This window comes from Pagrus major, chromosome 11, assembly GCF_040436345.1.
Source record: "Pagrus major chromosome 11, Pma_NU_1.0".
Lineage (NCBI taxonomy): Eukaryota > Metazoa > Chordata > Actinopteri > Spariformes > Sparidae > Pagrus > Pagrus major.
Window position 1 is genome coordinate 10583942 of NC_133225.1, and position 17039 is coordinate 10600980.

A 17039-nucleotide genomic window follows, 5' to 3' on the forward strand; every position below is an offset into this window, starting at 1 on the left:
ACCCGCTCTAACTTCTGGGTTTTCCCTGTAAAGCGTTTGATGTTAGAAATGGAAAACTATCATCACAAAAAAAAAAACCTTGAGAAAGTCTCACTCTCTGCTGATTTCCTCAAACACAGTCGACACGCTAGCACTCTGAAGGACTATAAACAAAAGCAACCAGCTTGACCTCTTTCATACTAAAAGAAAAGTGTAAGTTTGCTTTACCAACCTAACTACTTAGAATAGTTATTACCAGTTCAGAGATAACAGTGAATTATTCTTACTGATGTTTTTGATGTAATATGAATGAGCTGTGTTTTCTTCTCTGCATCAGCACATTAAGAGTTAGTTAGGTTATTCTCAGAAGTGTCTAACTAATGGAAATAATGAGGTTGTTGTGAAGCTACGGTCAGCATCAAAGTAAAAACCTGATGTCATACTGTGTTACATGTGTCAAACCCTTGATTATCTGCTAAGAGCAGCACGTTTAATGAGAGCAGGTGCTCAGCGTACCGACATTTATAGTCAACTGAACCTTTGTGGTGATGAAAAACAGGCAACTAAAGTAGGGCACCAAAGTACTGAAGCAAATGTTCGAAGTTTCTGCATTTGCCAGAATACCACTAAACTAGGTCACTGGCCTCTTTAAGTTGTTTCATTTGCGCATCAGAGATCATTTCAGTCACGGCAAGTCATCTGAGGAGGCTGTATAAGGCTTGTTGAATCGTATCTTGATTAAGAAAACATAAAGGCATTACAAAGGCACGCAGATGGCATACAGTCCAGGTGAGTTTTATCTGATCTTATCTACTAACCATACCAGGTGGTTTGTGTGGTCTTATATAGAGAAGAAAATGTAAAACAAAGGAAGGATTGCTAGACGGAAAACGTCTCCTGTCAAGATGTCTTGTGAGATAAAATGCTCATATTTGATGCAATGCTTATCAGTCTATATATACAACGCAGTGACAGAAGTGTCTTTTCTCTTATCTGCCATGGTGCATGTGTCACAGCGCTACTATGACCTGTACTTCTGTAAATGTTATCGGGCTCAAACTTCCATGTGAAGAGATGAGAAGTTCCAAGAAACACGTCTCGTCTTCATGTTAGCCTGAACATCTTCTCAAGTACACACACAGATGGCTGAGGTAAATAGTGAAGACGACTTTATATATGGAATTTCCCATGCAGTGATTCCTTAGATAGATGGATAAATAATTGCTGATTTATAATAAGAGTAACTTCTGTTTACAGCTGCTGAGTCATGTCGGGTTGGTTCTTAAAGATTAAGCTGAGATGAATCTCCACTCAACCATTTGGAGATTCTTGATTTTACTTCTCAGTTTTTCCATCAGGCGTGAGTATTACATTATCCATCCATCCATCCATCCATACATACATACATACATTCATGCGTGGCTTTTATTATTTTATTATTTTTTTTACTCATGTTTTGTTGTCTTTTAATTTATTTTTGTATTTATATTGTATTCTTCTGTACAGCACTTTGGTCAACTTTGGTTGTGTTAAAGTGCTTAACAAATAAAGTTGGATTGGATTGGATTGGATACATGCATACAGTAATGACAGAAGTGGATCACAGTCTGGTAACTTTTGTGGTTTCACGCTCTAAACCCTGCTTTTGCAGTTCTGACCACAGCGGTGAAGTGATACTTGAAGTGTGAAACTTTTACATTTTTCTACAATAATTCAAATATTAATGGAAAGTCACACATTTTTGACTCAAACCATTCTTGGCATGTGTTATTGCAAAACTAGCAATGTTAATGGTACATCTATGTGCTCTATCGTAGACAACTGATACTCTGTGTGGGTGTTTTCTTACAGAGTCGTTAAAGACACGTGTGAGCTCTGAGTTTCAGAGTCCTTAGGGTCACTTGTGGGTCGTTGGTCGTTGGTCCTTGGTCCTGAGGCAGAAACTTGTCCATCCTAAGGACGAAACACCCAGGCATAAACGAATGGCACAAGACAGGAGGGCCAACTCCTCAGGTCAAGACTCTGCTGTCCACTTATATCTGAAGGAGAAAAATCATTCCTTTGAGGACAACAATGTAAACATCATGGCCAGAGAAGACAGATGGTTTGAAAGAGGAGTAAAGGAATCCAGCTATGTCAAACTGGAACGACCGTCTTTGAACAGAGGAGGTGGCCTACGACACTACTTATCACCCACCTACAATGCTGTTCTGAGTTCTCTCCCCAGACAGCTTAGCAACCATTCACACCTGGGCTCACCTAGCCCTAACAACCCACATGAAGGCTGGTTGGACCAACGACCCACAAGTGGCCCTAACGACTCTGAAACTCAGAGCTCACACGTGTCCTTAACGACTCTGTAAGGACACTCCCACGCAGAGTTTAAAATCCTGCAACTCCCCTCCAGTTAGTCAGAACTGAAGAAGCCTTTTGGGTGAGAGGTGAAACGTCTTCAAGGAACTGAAACACGTCCAGTTGCCTACGATACAGCACCTAGATTTACCATGACCTAGATGACTGAGAACCTTCATCAACAGGAGCCGGGGTAGTTTGTGTCACAGAATCACATCCCTGACAGCGTTAACCAAACATAATTGCTCAGCTAGGACTTCTAGGAAAACCTCTGAATGTGTGTCGTTTCCGGACAGGTGGCCCTCTGCTCCCTGCGGACTGCCTGCGCTTCGAAGGCTGTGGCAACCTGACAGTAGAACCAGCTCCACTCTTCCTCTTGGGCTCAAACCTGACAGTGTACTGCCACATCCCAAAATGTCCGCAGAGGAGGGGATGGTAGATTATAATTTGATACAATATGACATAAAGTTCATTAAGGTAAGTTAAAAGTGTTGCTCTGTTGTACTCAGATGCAGTTATGTTACTGTCTTTCAGCTCCAAAATATCCCTGGAGCTGAACTATGAGGCTGTTGACACTTGGGAGAAAGTCAACTGCACCACGATGATATTCACTTTGATCAATGTCCGGAGGCCGCTGTCTTTCGTGCGCTGCAAGCGACATTATGCTCAGCGGTCTGAGATTGTCGGTGGACTGGACCTACGTGGTGGTCGTATGTACAGCTCACTCTGATCACTACAGTCATGTAACATTTAATTTATTTTAAAAGAAGAAGGCAACACCTTCTAAAGAGTATTTATGTGCAAATACAAAATATCACACAAACGCATATAACGTACAAATATAAAAACTACTTCCTCATTGCCACATTTCTGATAGGTGGTAAGATGGTGTGTCATTATCACGACAGTTTGTGATATTGTCACAAAATATGGCAGATTTTGTGACTCTCAGCACCACTCTCTTTGCAGACCTGCACTTTGTTTTTTTGTCTTTATGAAACTCTAGTTTTGAACTGAACTGGAATCAAAATCCAGGATTGTCACAACAGAATACAGGGTTTGCATCCAGCCTGTGGTTAGGTATGGGCAACAAAATGACGTTGGTTGATCAGAATTTTAATGTTGAAAGTCAGTGCAAAATCAAGAGGTCGTATGCTTTTTCATGATGTGAGGACAAAACAGAATGAAGACATTGTGTAACTGTCCATTAATAGAGAAGTAATTAGGAGGAGAGTGGTCGTGGCAGCCATCATTTTGGTTGTGGCTTTTGGGTGGACCCCCTTCTTAAATGTTGAACCCCCACATGAAGATAATGTGGATCAACCCCTGCTGGGTTAAGGTTAGAAACAGATCATTTTATTTCATTGTTCTGCTAAACCGCACCGACCGCAAGATGTATTTTAGCCACCTAAAAGAAGGCACACCTAAAAAAAGAGAAATCTGTTCAAGTGTATTTTGAACGTTTTTGGTGCACACAGCCACATAATGCAGTGAGACAGGCAGAGCTGTGCTTGTGCGTAAGAACACGGATGTTGTACGTTGTATGTTGTTTCTTTTTAACTTGTGCCACTTGTGTTGACAAAGAAATTTACCAAAATCCTACAGATTACATTTCGGCGCTGTTTCATGAACTCCTGTGACACCGAGTCGGTCTTTGTAGTTATTAAATTGTTGATGGGTGGTGGCCAATCCTTGAGTAGGTGCTTGGTTAATGATTGCTTGTGGCTACTCAGCAATTACTAGTGATGCCAGATGGTTTGGTGGGTAGAATCGTCATGGTGGCCAGCATGTATCTGTTTTATGATGTTGCAGAGTCTAAGTCCACTGAGAGAGACAGAGAGCATTTTTACTTCAACATACAAGTTTTCAACACATAACATTGTTATGCGTAAAGTTTTGTTTGTAGTTAGCATCTACATTAAGTCTGACAAATTGTTACAGACCTTTACAGGATTTGTATTTACGATGGTAGTGTTGCACTCAGAAACTGTGGGGGGAGCCGAGTCTCACAAAATGCTGATTTCTACATAATGTTGTTTTTACTAGGTGAAAATTAGGTGGAAAAAATATGTGCGTATACTGTTATCAGCATCTGCAATCAGCTTAATTGATTTGAAAAGTGTCGACATAACAGGATAGATTTATCTTCAAGTACCAAAAAGCCAGAAGAAGCATAAAACATGACTCAGTAAGCGGTCCAAGCGGGCGTACATATCTAAAGTCTGAATGATGCTTCGGCAATGTGTTTATTATCATGCCCACAAAACATGGCCATGGTTTGCTTTTAATTATTTATTCTATCTTGTTTAAAGTCCCTCCAGATAAACCTAAAAACGTTTTCTGTGAAACGACACGAAGCTCAGATTTTATCAACTGCTTGTGGGAGAGAGGACAGGAAACACACCTCCCTACCACCTACAACATATCAATCAAGAGGTAGGGTGTTGCTCATAGATCAAGATAGCTGCTTTGTTTCCTCGCTGGCTTGACAACAGAAACACTTACTTGTAACGTGTTGTATTACCAGAGAAAATGGGACCCAGGTACTGCTAGATCAGCTCCAGGATGCCGAAGAAATCACCATACCACGAGCAATAATGGATGAAAACACTAAACACCAGCTGATTATCACTGCTTACAACCACTTCGGAGCGTCACAGTCTGATGCAGTCATCCTCTGCGTAGAGGACATGGGTAAGATCTCTTTTATCTTTATAATGAGTGTGCATCTACGTAAACACTTTTTTGATTATTAGTCATCATGTGTCTTATCATCACACCGTGACTAATATGACCCAGCTATCAGCAAACTTTTTCTCTGTTTTTTTTAAATAACCCTCTGTCACTGTTCCTGTAAACTGTATCAGGTTTAACATCAATTTGCAACAGCAGTTATTGAATTAGTAGCCGCTGCTTTATTGCTTGTTTTGCAGTTCTCCCCGCACCAGACAATCTAACTTGTTTAATGTTCTTTGGTATTGCAGTGATACCAGAGACGCCTCATATTATCCAGATAAAGTTTGGGAATAACTCCAAAACTGCCCTGTTGCAATGGAAAACTGCTGAGTCCTCGGAGCATCTCGGATCCTACGTCAGGCTCAGCACAGATAACAGCTCCTGGGTAAAGTGAAGTTATGACGCCATTCATGGCTTTGTGGGTATTTGCGGCATCTGTCTTTAAGGAATATTTTGCTCATTGATTCAAATTCAGTCATTATCTACTCACCCTCATGCTGATGGAAAGTCTGGTGAAGTTTCGCTTTCCACAAAACATCTTTGCAGCATTCTCCTAAACAGCTGAAGTAGATGGAGACTTGTTTTAAAACATAAAAAGAACTCCTGAAAAAAACAAACATAAAATGGCTCCATAAGGCTCGACCCACATAATTCATGTCTCCAGAAGCCTTGAGATCCCAAATTGATTTGAAAAGATGTTATTTACACCCTCAACGTGCGGTCAAGCTCGTGCACCCTCGCTAACATGTTTAGCTTAGCAGCTTCAGTGAAGATTTCTGCTTTTAAAGGGGTGTAAAACGCCTTTACAAATCAATTTGGGATCTTGAGATCTTTGCAGAGTTGGATTACACTGAACGAGCTGTATGGACTATGTTTTTTTTCATTTGTTTTTTCACGTTTTAAAACAAGTCTCCATCTACTTCAGCTGTTCAGGAGAATGAAGCAATGCCTTTAGCTGTGAAGCTCCAGAAATGGAGTCACCAGACTTTCCATCATCATGAGGGTGAGTAGATAATGAGTGAATTTCGATTACTGGGCGAGCTATTCCTTTAGTCCTGCAGCGTGTAGGTGACCTGATCTCTTGATGTTTTTTTTAGGAAGCTGTAGAGAGAACAGAGCTCAGCGAGGGCCTGATACAAGTGGACGACCTGAAGCCTCTGACTGAATATGAGTTCCAGATGAGAACATGTTACTCAGGACTGACCCGCACCAACACAGCCAGCTTCACGCCCAGGTCAGCCGCCAGCAAAAAGTTGTTCTGCAGCAAATGGAGCCCGTCTGTTTGGGGCAGAAGTCCTGGAAAAGGCAAGCTTGCAATTCATACTACACGACACAGGCAGCCTGATTGTGATGATGTTAACGTTTGACGTCACTCTTACACAACGCACAACTTGTGGTTGATCTTATCTTCAGGTCCATCGCAGCAGTTGCATGTGTGGAGGATATTAGGCACGCAGGAGACAAACGGGTCCAGAATGGTGACAGTTTTGTGGAAGGTAATGTTTCAAAGCTCTTTGTTAGCTCTGGCTTTTACATTTGATACAGCAAATACCAGAAACAGTTTATTCTGAAACATTCATAGAGAAAGCCTACACTACTCATCAATAGTTTGATGAGTTTTGGGGAGTTTTCTTATTTGTTTTCTAGCTTAAGATAAAAAGATTACTACTCCTCTTTGGTACATATAACTTTCCCCGCGTGAAAGCAGAACTTTTTATTCAAACTTCAGTTTTTGAATAACAAGTTCTGGTTTCAGCTTTAGAGTTGCTGGTAGGTGGATTTCATTACTGTTGGACTGAGCCAGGAAACCCGTTTTCAGTCTTCATGCTAAGCAAACCGTCTGACTGTGGGTTCATATTTATTTGACAGATGTGACAGTGGTATCGAACCTTCTTATCTAACACCTGGCAAGAGGGCAGTAAACCGTAGTTGACAAACTATCTATTAGAGCTGCAACAGTTAGTTGATACAGGAATTAGTTGATTGAAAGAAAAATTCATCTATTTTGATCAAATAATCGTTTCAGTCATTTTTCAAGAGGAAATGTCAAACATTCACTGGTTGTAGCTTGTGAAATGTAAAGATTTGCTGCCTTACTTTTCTTTTTTTCTTACATTTATGCTCATTTCCAAATGATAAATGTGAAAATGAAAATATTCCTTTAAAGGGGCTCTGTGGAACATCTGTGTTGTGGTGGGAGCCAGCCGTTTGTTGTGTTTGTTTGTTTATTTGTTATTTATTCATTTAATTTGATACACTAGAGTACAAATAAACACCTGACAATATGATAACATACAATACAATGTTCACAAAAAAGACACTGGGACACAAAAAAGTTTGAAAAGAAATAAATTATACAATACAATAAAATTTAGTTGGATCACTTCAGCAGTGACATATGATGTAGTACATTTATTTATATGTATATATATATATATAATAAAAAATAAATATATATATATATATATACATATATATAATTTAAAATATATATATGATTTATAAATAAATAAATAAATAAATATTAAAGTGATTAATACATGTAAATTGCTTCAAATTGTTACACAGAGTTCCTTCAAACATCCTGAATGGATGGTGTTGAAAAGTTCAACCTGAAGTGATTTTTGGACTTCTTTCCCAGCCTCTACCTCCAGAAGATTACAGTGGTGAGGTGCAACAGTACAAGATCTTTCTCGGTAGCGACCAGAACCCGAGAGAGATCTGTCCTGCTGCTTCGAGCCAGTGTTCGGTTCAGGTACCAGCCAATGTCCAGACATTAAGTGTCAGTGCTGTCACCTTGTATGGGTCAACTCCAAGAGCCGATGTGCCCCTCAGACACTCAGGTACACAAATATTGGACACCAAAGACAGAACGTAGAGTAGATAAACATGTTAATAATCAATCATTTCTTGGTGTTTTTCTGTTTAGATGATTGTGGACCTCTTCTGAGAGTGTTGGCCCCTGCACCCAATGGCAGTGCTGTGCTGGTCTCCTGGTCTTGGCCGGGAAACAAACCCTGGTCATCATCCAGAGGAGAAGTGCTGCACTACGTGTTAGAATGGAGAAGTGTTCCTGCGGCGGAGCTGCAGTGGCAACGAGTGACTAAAGATCAAAACAGCACATCCATCACAGGTGCAGAGCACTTTGTACTGAGGCACAGAGAGCCTGTAAGGTGGCACAAATCATTTAGACATCAGTACACAACGGTTACAACTGTGAATGAAGCAGCGACCTCTTGTGGGAATTTGGTGTATTACACCAGTTTGTGATTTTTATAATTTCATTTATAATTTAATTTATAATTTTTAATAGAGCTGAAGCCAGCTTTTATTAGCAATGTTGAATCTTCGTAAAGTATTCTCAGAGTTCATGCTGACAGTGTTTAGTTTGTCTGTATTGTTTCAGGTCTGACTGCAGGTGTGAGGTACAACATCTCTGTGTATGCTGTGACCACTCGAGGTGTTAGTGCGCCATCATCTGGTCTGGTCTACTCCAAAGAAAAGGGTGAGATTCACATGTTCAAAAAAAGAGTTTCCCACGCCTATTTGAAGTTTAAAGATGTTGTTATAGATAAATAAAACTTTTATACACTAAATAGACAGTCTACACCTCTCTCTGTCTCACTGTATGTGTTTCAGAGCCAGTGTCTGGTCCCAACATGTGGGTACTGGCCCATGAGGCCGGACGGATCTGGATCCAGTGGGACGAGCTGCCTGTCAACCAGCAGAGAGGCTTCATCACAAACTACACCATCTATCTCCAGACGCTGGACTCCAGCAACACTGAAATCAGAGGTGAGCAGCTGCACTGTGTCACTTTGTCTTATATATGTGAAGGCAGATGAAATGTGTTGATTAGTCCATTGATAGAAAATGTATTATTTTACCAGCAAACATTCACTTGTCCAAGGTTTTACATTGCAACAATCAGCTGCTTTTCTTTGCTTTACATGAGAGAAAACTGAATATTTTGGCGTTCTTGACAAACTGAGCAATCTCAGGACTCCACTGTGTGAAAGACATTTCAAACAATTCATCGAGACAAATTCATAATGAAAATAATGAAAGTTGCAGCCCTACCTCTAAACATGGACAGCTTTTTTTTTTTTTTTTTTAACATTATCTGTATTTTCTAAATGTTTGAAATACTGTGTGCACTACAAACAAAATCCTTTTCATCTTCAGGAAGGATATTCAAGATAAGACGAGACTTTATTGATCCTCACCTGGGGAATTCACTTGTTACAGCAAAAACACTAATTATGTGACAGATAAAAATGACACCAAGGTAAAAAAAAAAAAAAAAAGATGAAATAGAATACAATATAAAAATAAAGTAGAAATGTTAAATATGAATAAAAAAACTATAACAATACAGACTTTTTTTACACTCTCTATTTTTCTTTCACATACAGATATACGACCAACAAGGACAACTGCACATGATAATTATTAAATATATATTAAAAAAAGTTTTAAAATATAAATATAATTGCACACAATACAAACCGGATACAAACAGTAGTTGCATAGTGTTTAAAATATAGTATGTCATACAGTATTTGAATATGTATAAGTATGATTAAATAAAACCCTAAACACCTCATTCATTCTGACTACTTGCTTGGCTGGAGACCACTAGGGGTAGAGTGAGAACGAATGTTCTTGCCTCGTCAAAATAGGAGTACACTTTGGTTTGATGTGAAGGTGTGAAGGAAACACGACTCTTGTGAGTCGTTTCCTGTTCTCGTACGTCAAGACTACTTCTGTTTATGGTGCTCATCTAGCCGTATGTTGTAAGTGTGTGTCTGTACTTCACCTCGGTCAGGCTATATGCATACATATGTGTACGTGTGGGATATTATATATGCAGTCATATGCATATATTGTGTTTCAGCACATGCCGCTGTTACTTAATGGAAAGTGTGCAACCACCATCCCAGTGAGTCTCTCCTCCCACAAACCACCAGTGCATCAGCAGGGTTTTTCACACTCACTTCCAGTAATGTGGTGAGAACGTTAAGCTCAGGGTGACTTCTAAACAGTCAAAGTATTTAACAATGACAGTAGAGCCACTGGAGATTAACAGGTGTTAAAACGCTGATTAGGAAAATTCCTCACCACACGTTTATGTTTGCAAGTTTTGTCTCAGAAAGCCTGAGCAGGAGTTGTATAATTGTACAAACCTCTAGTTGTTGCAAACCTTTTATTTGATCTATAACTGAGGACATGAGCACATTTCAGACACTAGTTGTCATCAGTTTGTTTTCTGTGAATCATAGAGTTTTCTAGAACTGGCTTTTTACCACGAACAGGAAGCCATGTGGCTGTGTGCATGCATGCAGACGTAAGGCTGTTACCAACCAGCCTGCTTTAAACACTATTTCTGCTTACTTTTTCCTCCTCATGTAACATGTTGTGTGTGTGCACTGGATGTTTTCTAGTCAATTCATGCAAAGTTTGATGGTTATTATTCTCATCCTCATTGGACGGTGACAGATACACACACATTTACCTTTAACTACATACTTTTTGGTTTTCCTGTAGATTGAAGCAGCAGCAGAAAAGCTAAACTCAGGTCAAGACTGAGCTCTGAACACACAGAAGTGAACTGGAATTTTTCAGTATTCATATTTGACAGAGCAACCTCACCACATTTAAAAGCTGTTCTGTAGCTTTTAGATCAAATCACACAATGTGCTCAGAACAATGTGAGAGAGCCAAGTTGACATGAACACTTTAATGATATAATGTGTAACATTTCTGCATTGAAATGTCTAAAAATGACAAGGCCTTTGTTATATATTTGTTAAGTCATGTACTTCATAATCCCAAATGTTTCCGACCATGTTGAAACCCAGAGAAATCTGCAAACGAGACTGAACTTATGAAAAAATTATAATAATAAAGAATGTGATTTTTTTTTTTTTTTGACAATCAAGTCAACAACTCCTATCATCCCACTCTACTAACTTGTTTTGTTTTGATTGAGAGACCCCTAATAGCTGAAATTACAAACTATGTGTATAACTGATTGAAAGTTCGTTCTTGACCCTGAAAATAGCTTTTGACAAATGAATCTCACCCCATGTTGAATTTTGAGATTGTTCAAGTTGTTTCCAAGGTCAAGAATTTACTTCTGATCCATACACGCCAACCCTCCCGATTCTTCCAGGAGATTTTTCTTTCCCTCTCCGGTTTTTCTTTCCGGGGTCACAATTCTCCTCAATTTGCGTAGTGTATAGTCTGCTGTTCAGGTGCACCCCGTCCTCTTCAGTGAGTATAAATGCTGATGCAGTGTATTTTTGAGGTATCAAGTTTGTCGAGTATATTCTGATCTCAACACTAATTCGTATTTATAGGGCGGAAATTCTACATTACTGCAGTCTGTCTGAGTGTAGCAATTGAATTAAGGCAGTTAATGTTGCCTAACTGCACGTTTTAAAGCTTAAATAACCAAAATAACTATTTGTGCCTTCTGAACAAAGAAAACCATGATGACTGCTTCTCTCCAGAGACTGTGCCTGGCTCCGACCCCAGACAGAAGTGGCTGGACTGTCCTGAGGGAGCTCTCGTTCTGCAGCTGACTGCATCCACCTCAGCAGGAGAGGGGCCGCGGGGGAGCCGGATCCCTTCTCAGCCTGCGACCGCTGAAGGTCAGTCTGCTGCTGCTGTCCCATGCCCCCACAATTAACACTAACATCAACCTGTTTAATAAGCCTCTTCTATGTTTTCTTGACCGCTACTCTACTAAACTGTTGTTTCCCTGTTCTTGTCTCCTCTAGTGGGCCTGGTGGTTTTGATTGTTTTCATCATTACCTTCTTCATAGCTCTCATAGCCAACCTGATGTGCTGGAGCTGCGTGAGGACGAGGTATTACTAACCAACATTTGTGCTTATATATCTTCGTTTAATGGAAAATAACAGACACCATCTAATAATAGCGAAAGGACACACAACACGTCACTTTTTTTCCTCGACCTCCTTCAACTGTCCTCGAATGTACATGAGTTTTGTTTTACTAGTAACCAGGATGGATGCCACTGTGGCTGATTTCATCAACTGCCACACCGCAACATGAGCCACAGGACTGATATGAACAGAAACCTAAAGCCTGCAGCAAAAAATCATACTATTGTGGTCAAAGCAGCTCAGTCTAATAGGTGGTTTTAGCTGTGGAGATGCTGATGGTGTGTTTTGTGCAACAGAGCACTGGAGAGCAATGCTTTTGCCTTTAAAACCCAATTTAAATGTCTTTTTCCATCTCAGGGTCAAAGAGAGATGTGTATCCTGGAGACCTGCCTGGTTTGGCGAAAACTTACCAAAACTAGGAAACAGTGTTGCCATCAGACTACTGGAGGTAATCAAAGTAAATAGCTAATGAACTGCTGTCTGTGAACTGCTGTCAGGAAAACAGTGATAAGTAACAACTGCAGCAACACCAACAATACGAGTGTAATTATGTGCTATCGAGGATTAAAGGAGACCTATTATGATTCTTCTTTTTTTTCTTTTCCTTCAGTATTTTATGTATCTGTTCTTGTGCATGTAAAAGATCTTGAAAGTTAAAAAGGCCTAAGTCCTCACCAAGAAGCTCCTCTCTCCCACAGAAGACACTGCTCCTGAAACGCCTCATCAGTAGTCCCGCCTTTAAGTCTGGGACTTTGTGACATCACACCATGTCGCCATGTCACACATTTGCAAAATTTATGCCTCGCAGCTAGTTTGGCATGCAATAATCGATCTAGTACATCTGCTCTGTTGTTTTTAGCAGTGCTGGCTCAGGCGTGTGTGAGCTGACCAATCAGAGCAGACTGGGCATTCAGGAGGAGGGGCCTTAAAGAGACAGGAGCTAAAACAGAGCATTTCACGGAGGGGGAGTACAGCGCTGCAGAATAAGAAAACTAGTGGGGGTTTTTTAGCACTAAACCTATTCTCATAAAATTATGAACTTGAAAATGATCATGTCTCCTTTAAAAGTGAAAAATAGGTTCACTAACATTTTAATGCAATTTTGAAATATGCCAAAAACCATGTAGTTTTTTAAGGTTTGGACTATAATAGGAAGTGATGCCAGTTGTTACTTCCTGCTTCTACTTGTGTGTGAGCTGCTGCAAGTTAACACCCGATATGTCGCTTCAAACATAACTATGGTTTTGCTTTCGTTTGTTTTGTTTGATCCCCAGCAGGACAGAGATGAACCAACCTTCTCGTCCACCTACAGTGACCCTCCACTGTCCCCCATCAGTTTGATCTCCCAGGAGGAGAGAGACGACGTGTACCCCAACATCCACGTCGAAATATCCCAGGTTGCATCGGGACAACCCACAGCGGAGACGCCTCAGCTCATGTCGGATCCTGGCACGACGCTTGCCGTCAACCAGCTGGAAGATGTCAGCTACAAACCCCAGATTGCTACGCTGGCTCTGCAGGAAGAGGAGGTGATGGAGACATCAGAGGAGCACATGGATGTAGCAACAAGTGGGGAGAAAGATAGGTGTTCGAGCATATATGGAGGATTACTTGATGGCTTTCTGTCCAGTGTTGAGGTGGATTTCTCTGATTCACCTCCTCGGCTGACTCTTGGCGGTCTTTTGTGGCCTAAAACTCTGGAAACAACAAGTGTCTTGAATGGAGGCATCTCACTGGGGAGGACTGAGAACAATGTGGGAGCTTATTCTTCCACTCTGGATTTACAACAGGGTGAAATAAGGACGTGTGACACAGCAGACAGTTGTTTATCTCAGTATACAGTTGAGACCACACTGACTGATGGTTATTTCCCTCAGGTAGCTGCCGTCAACAACGCTCCTATCTGTGACACACGAACATAACATCGACGATGGGAATGACACAACCTGCACTACCAAACTGATTATCAAGAAAGCATTATTCAAGCACCTCCTGACCTCAGTGACATTGTGTAATCAGATAAAAACCTTGCTTCAGATGATCTGTGACTGTAATCTGTTCTATCAAAACCCAAGATAATAAATAAGAAATGCTTATATTGAGTTTGAGTGAATGCCACTCTTATACGTGTTTTGTTGGCACTACTTTTAATATAGACATACTTAATAAAGAAACTCAGGTTTTGGTTAATGCTTTAAAGATCAGAAAGAAGCCATCATACAGACAGTGTCAGATCCTCGACAGCAGCAGAATGACCTCCTGCCACCACTTTGTCCAGACTGAAATATCTCAACAACCATTGGACAGATTATCATGAATCTTTGTACATACATTCATTTTCCCCAGAGGATGAATCCTACTTACTTTAGTGATAAACTATATTTCCATTAAGCACCACCAGCAGGTCGGAGTTTTTATTTAACCAGTAAAATATATCTCAACATCTGTTGGAAGGTTTAGCAAAACAAGTAGCAATCATGATCATTGTTCCCAGAGGATGCATCCTAATGACTTTGGTGATCCCCTGATATTTGCTGTTTTACCATCATGAGGTACCATCACTATTAGATGGATTGCCATGAAAACGCATTTATGTTTTAATGTGTAATATCTAAGTATCATAGAAAGTGGTATTTTGCGCAACTTGGCGCCGCCACAGTTTGTGGGTGTGACACCACTGTCGTGATTACAAATCCCAGGTCTGTAACAATTTGTCAGATGTAATGTAGGTGGTAACTACAAACAAAACTCCTTATGTTGTAACAATGTTGTGTTGAAAACTTGTATGTAGAAGTAAAGCTCATACCTGCTAATCATCAACATGTTAGCGGTGTCATTGTGAGGATACTCGTGTTAGCATTTAGCTCAGTGCACCGCTGCTATGTCTAACTGCAGAATGCTAGCGTGACTGTAGACGCTTAGTCCAATTATTGAGCTCTTTAAAGGCGCAATATGTAAGAATTTTAGTGTCAAACATAAAAAAAATTACTAAAATTATCAACAAAATGTGAAGAAATAACAGATTTGATGTTATGTCAAAGACGTCTATGTATTGTGTTGCAGAGATATCTATTGAAGTTAGCATGCTAACCAGCTAGTCCCTGTAGTAAACAACACCCACACCTCCCCGGTGCACCGAGTTCCCAGTCTGGGCAGTCAGTTAATACAACTGCTAGTTGCACAGTTAACTGAGCTTACTAGCTAATGGTAGCTACCGTTAGCAGCAGTTAGAGGTTACTCTGGGGATATGCTGCCAATTTCTTAGCCTACATACTACACCTTTAATACATTTATACACTTAAAAAAAGTTGAAGATCTTTAGAACAAAATGTTAACCGAGGACTGTTGATTTACTTGAACGTGAGTTGCCTACATCATTAATAAAGCACTGTGTGTTTCTTACTTCATGATATGTGACCAAGTCTGCTGTTATAAATTTCAGTAATGTTTCATTTTTCCCAATAATCATTAATCAAGTCTGCATCTATTAATGTTGATTCAGGATGTTAATGAATGAATAGTGGTCTGGTTGCCCTGCAGTCAGAGCCTATGAGTTAGCTCTGTTAGCCTGGCAAAGCTAGTATCTTTTCACAACCTGGCAACCACAATGTTTTTCTTTCTGCTGGTTTATTTCTGATTTATAATTAATAAGCTTTTTATTTTTTCCATTAATAACGCCATATTTACAACTTGTTGAACGGCATAAAGTAAATACACAATCTGGAGTTAAGACGGGTAACTCCTCATGATACACATGCTGGTACTGAGTCAAAGTAGCTGTTCTGCATGAGCTGCTCTCTGTTATTGAGATATTGGGGTGTGACTTCTGCATGTTTCTAATATTAGCCACCGTGTTTTCTAACCCAGTGAAGTGACGCTCAGTGTGAAATTATTCCAAAACACACCCAGACAGAAGTCAGTTAGGGGTTTCCCGTCACAGATCTCGGTGTGTAGTAGTTTACAGTAGTTATCTGCTCCTGACCTGAACCTCAAGGTTTTCTCACTACACGCACCACCTGCAGTTTAACACCGTTTGTCGACTTCCTGAGAGTTATCTCACTTCCTCATTGAAAATCTAAAATCTAGGAGGTCCCCTCATATACTGACAGTGAAGATGTAAGAAATCTTCACGGGGCTCAGCATCTTTAAAACCATCTTATCTCTTCATGTGTCTGGTGTTTCTGTCTAAGTTGTTTTTATTAATCTTGATCCCAGTATTGTGTCTGTACATCTAAAAAAAAAAAAGCTACAATGTGGTGGAGCTTTCAGGGGAAATCCCCCACTGCACCATGCACATGGAGATATGTGATTGAGAGAGTGAGAGGCTGTATGGAAAATGTGATGACGTAAATTCATCGGAGTGGATGTTGTGATGTGGCAACTCCTCCTTTTACAGGTGTCATAACCTGGAAGATGTGACATCAACATACGACAGCAGTCTGTAGACATCGTATTTGAATAAGGAGCCAGTCCTCTCATCTTCTGGACTGTGATAGCTACAGTACATTCATGGATACGTGTAAAATAATTTTAGAGGGAAAGCTATAAAAATGTAACTTTTCTACTCTTAATCCTAACTTAACAGACGGTGTTGTTAAAAGCACCCAAAAGTCATACTTGATACTAAAGTTAGCAGTAAAGTAAAGATATTGTGTTAAAATATACCTTTGGTAAAGGTCTAAGTCACCCGTACTTGAGTAAAAGCCTTAAAATAATAAATGTACTTAAATATCAAAAGTAATTTTCTGGCAAAAAATGTACTTGAGTATCAAAAGTACAAGTTAAATTAAATAATACATATATTTACATGTATCTAGATATTGTACATACCTGAATCCGATATTCAGCAATCTGATAAGATATGATTTATGTAACCTGTAAAGTAACTAGTAACGAATCGAGTAATCAAATAAATGTAGTGGAGTAAAAAGTACCATATTTGCCTCCAAAAGTAGCAGAAAATGGAAATACTCGACAGTACCTAAAAAATAGTACAGCCCTTGAGTACATTTACTTAGTTACACTCCATCACTGAGTACAGGAACTAGTACTCTGCTCGT

At 39.9% G+C, this 17039-nt stretch overlaps 1 protein-coding gene across 1 annotated transcript; it reads left to right on the forward strand.

Moving 5' to 3' along the window:
• Positions 1-1048: 1048 nt before the first annotated feature.
• Positions 1049-14604, forward strand: il23r (interleukin 23 receptor). The gene is made up of 17 exons (XM_073475813.1): positions 1049-1130; positions 1237-1339; positions 2628-2766; positions 2866-3041; positions 4644-4767; positions 4859-5025; positions 5316-5452; positions 6165-6372; positions 6481-6563; positions 7709-7910; positions 7997-8200; positions 8474-8572; positions 8707-8862; positions 11583-11723; positions 11853-11940; positions 12337-12427; positions 13254-14604. The coding sequence occupies exons 2-17, from the start codon at positions 1279-1281 to the stop codon at positions 13899-13901; spliced, it is 2724 nt and encodes a 907-aa protein (XP_073331914.1). The 5' UTR covers positions 1049-1130; positions 1237-1278; the 3' UTR covers positions 13902-14604.
• The last annotated feature ends 2435 nt before the right edge of the window (positions 14605-17039 follow it).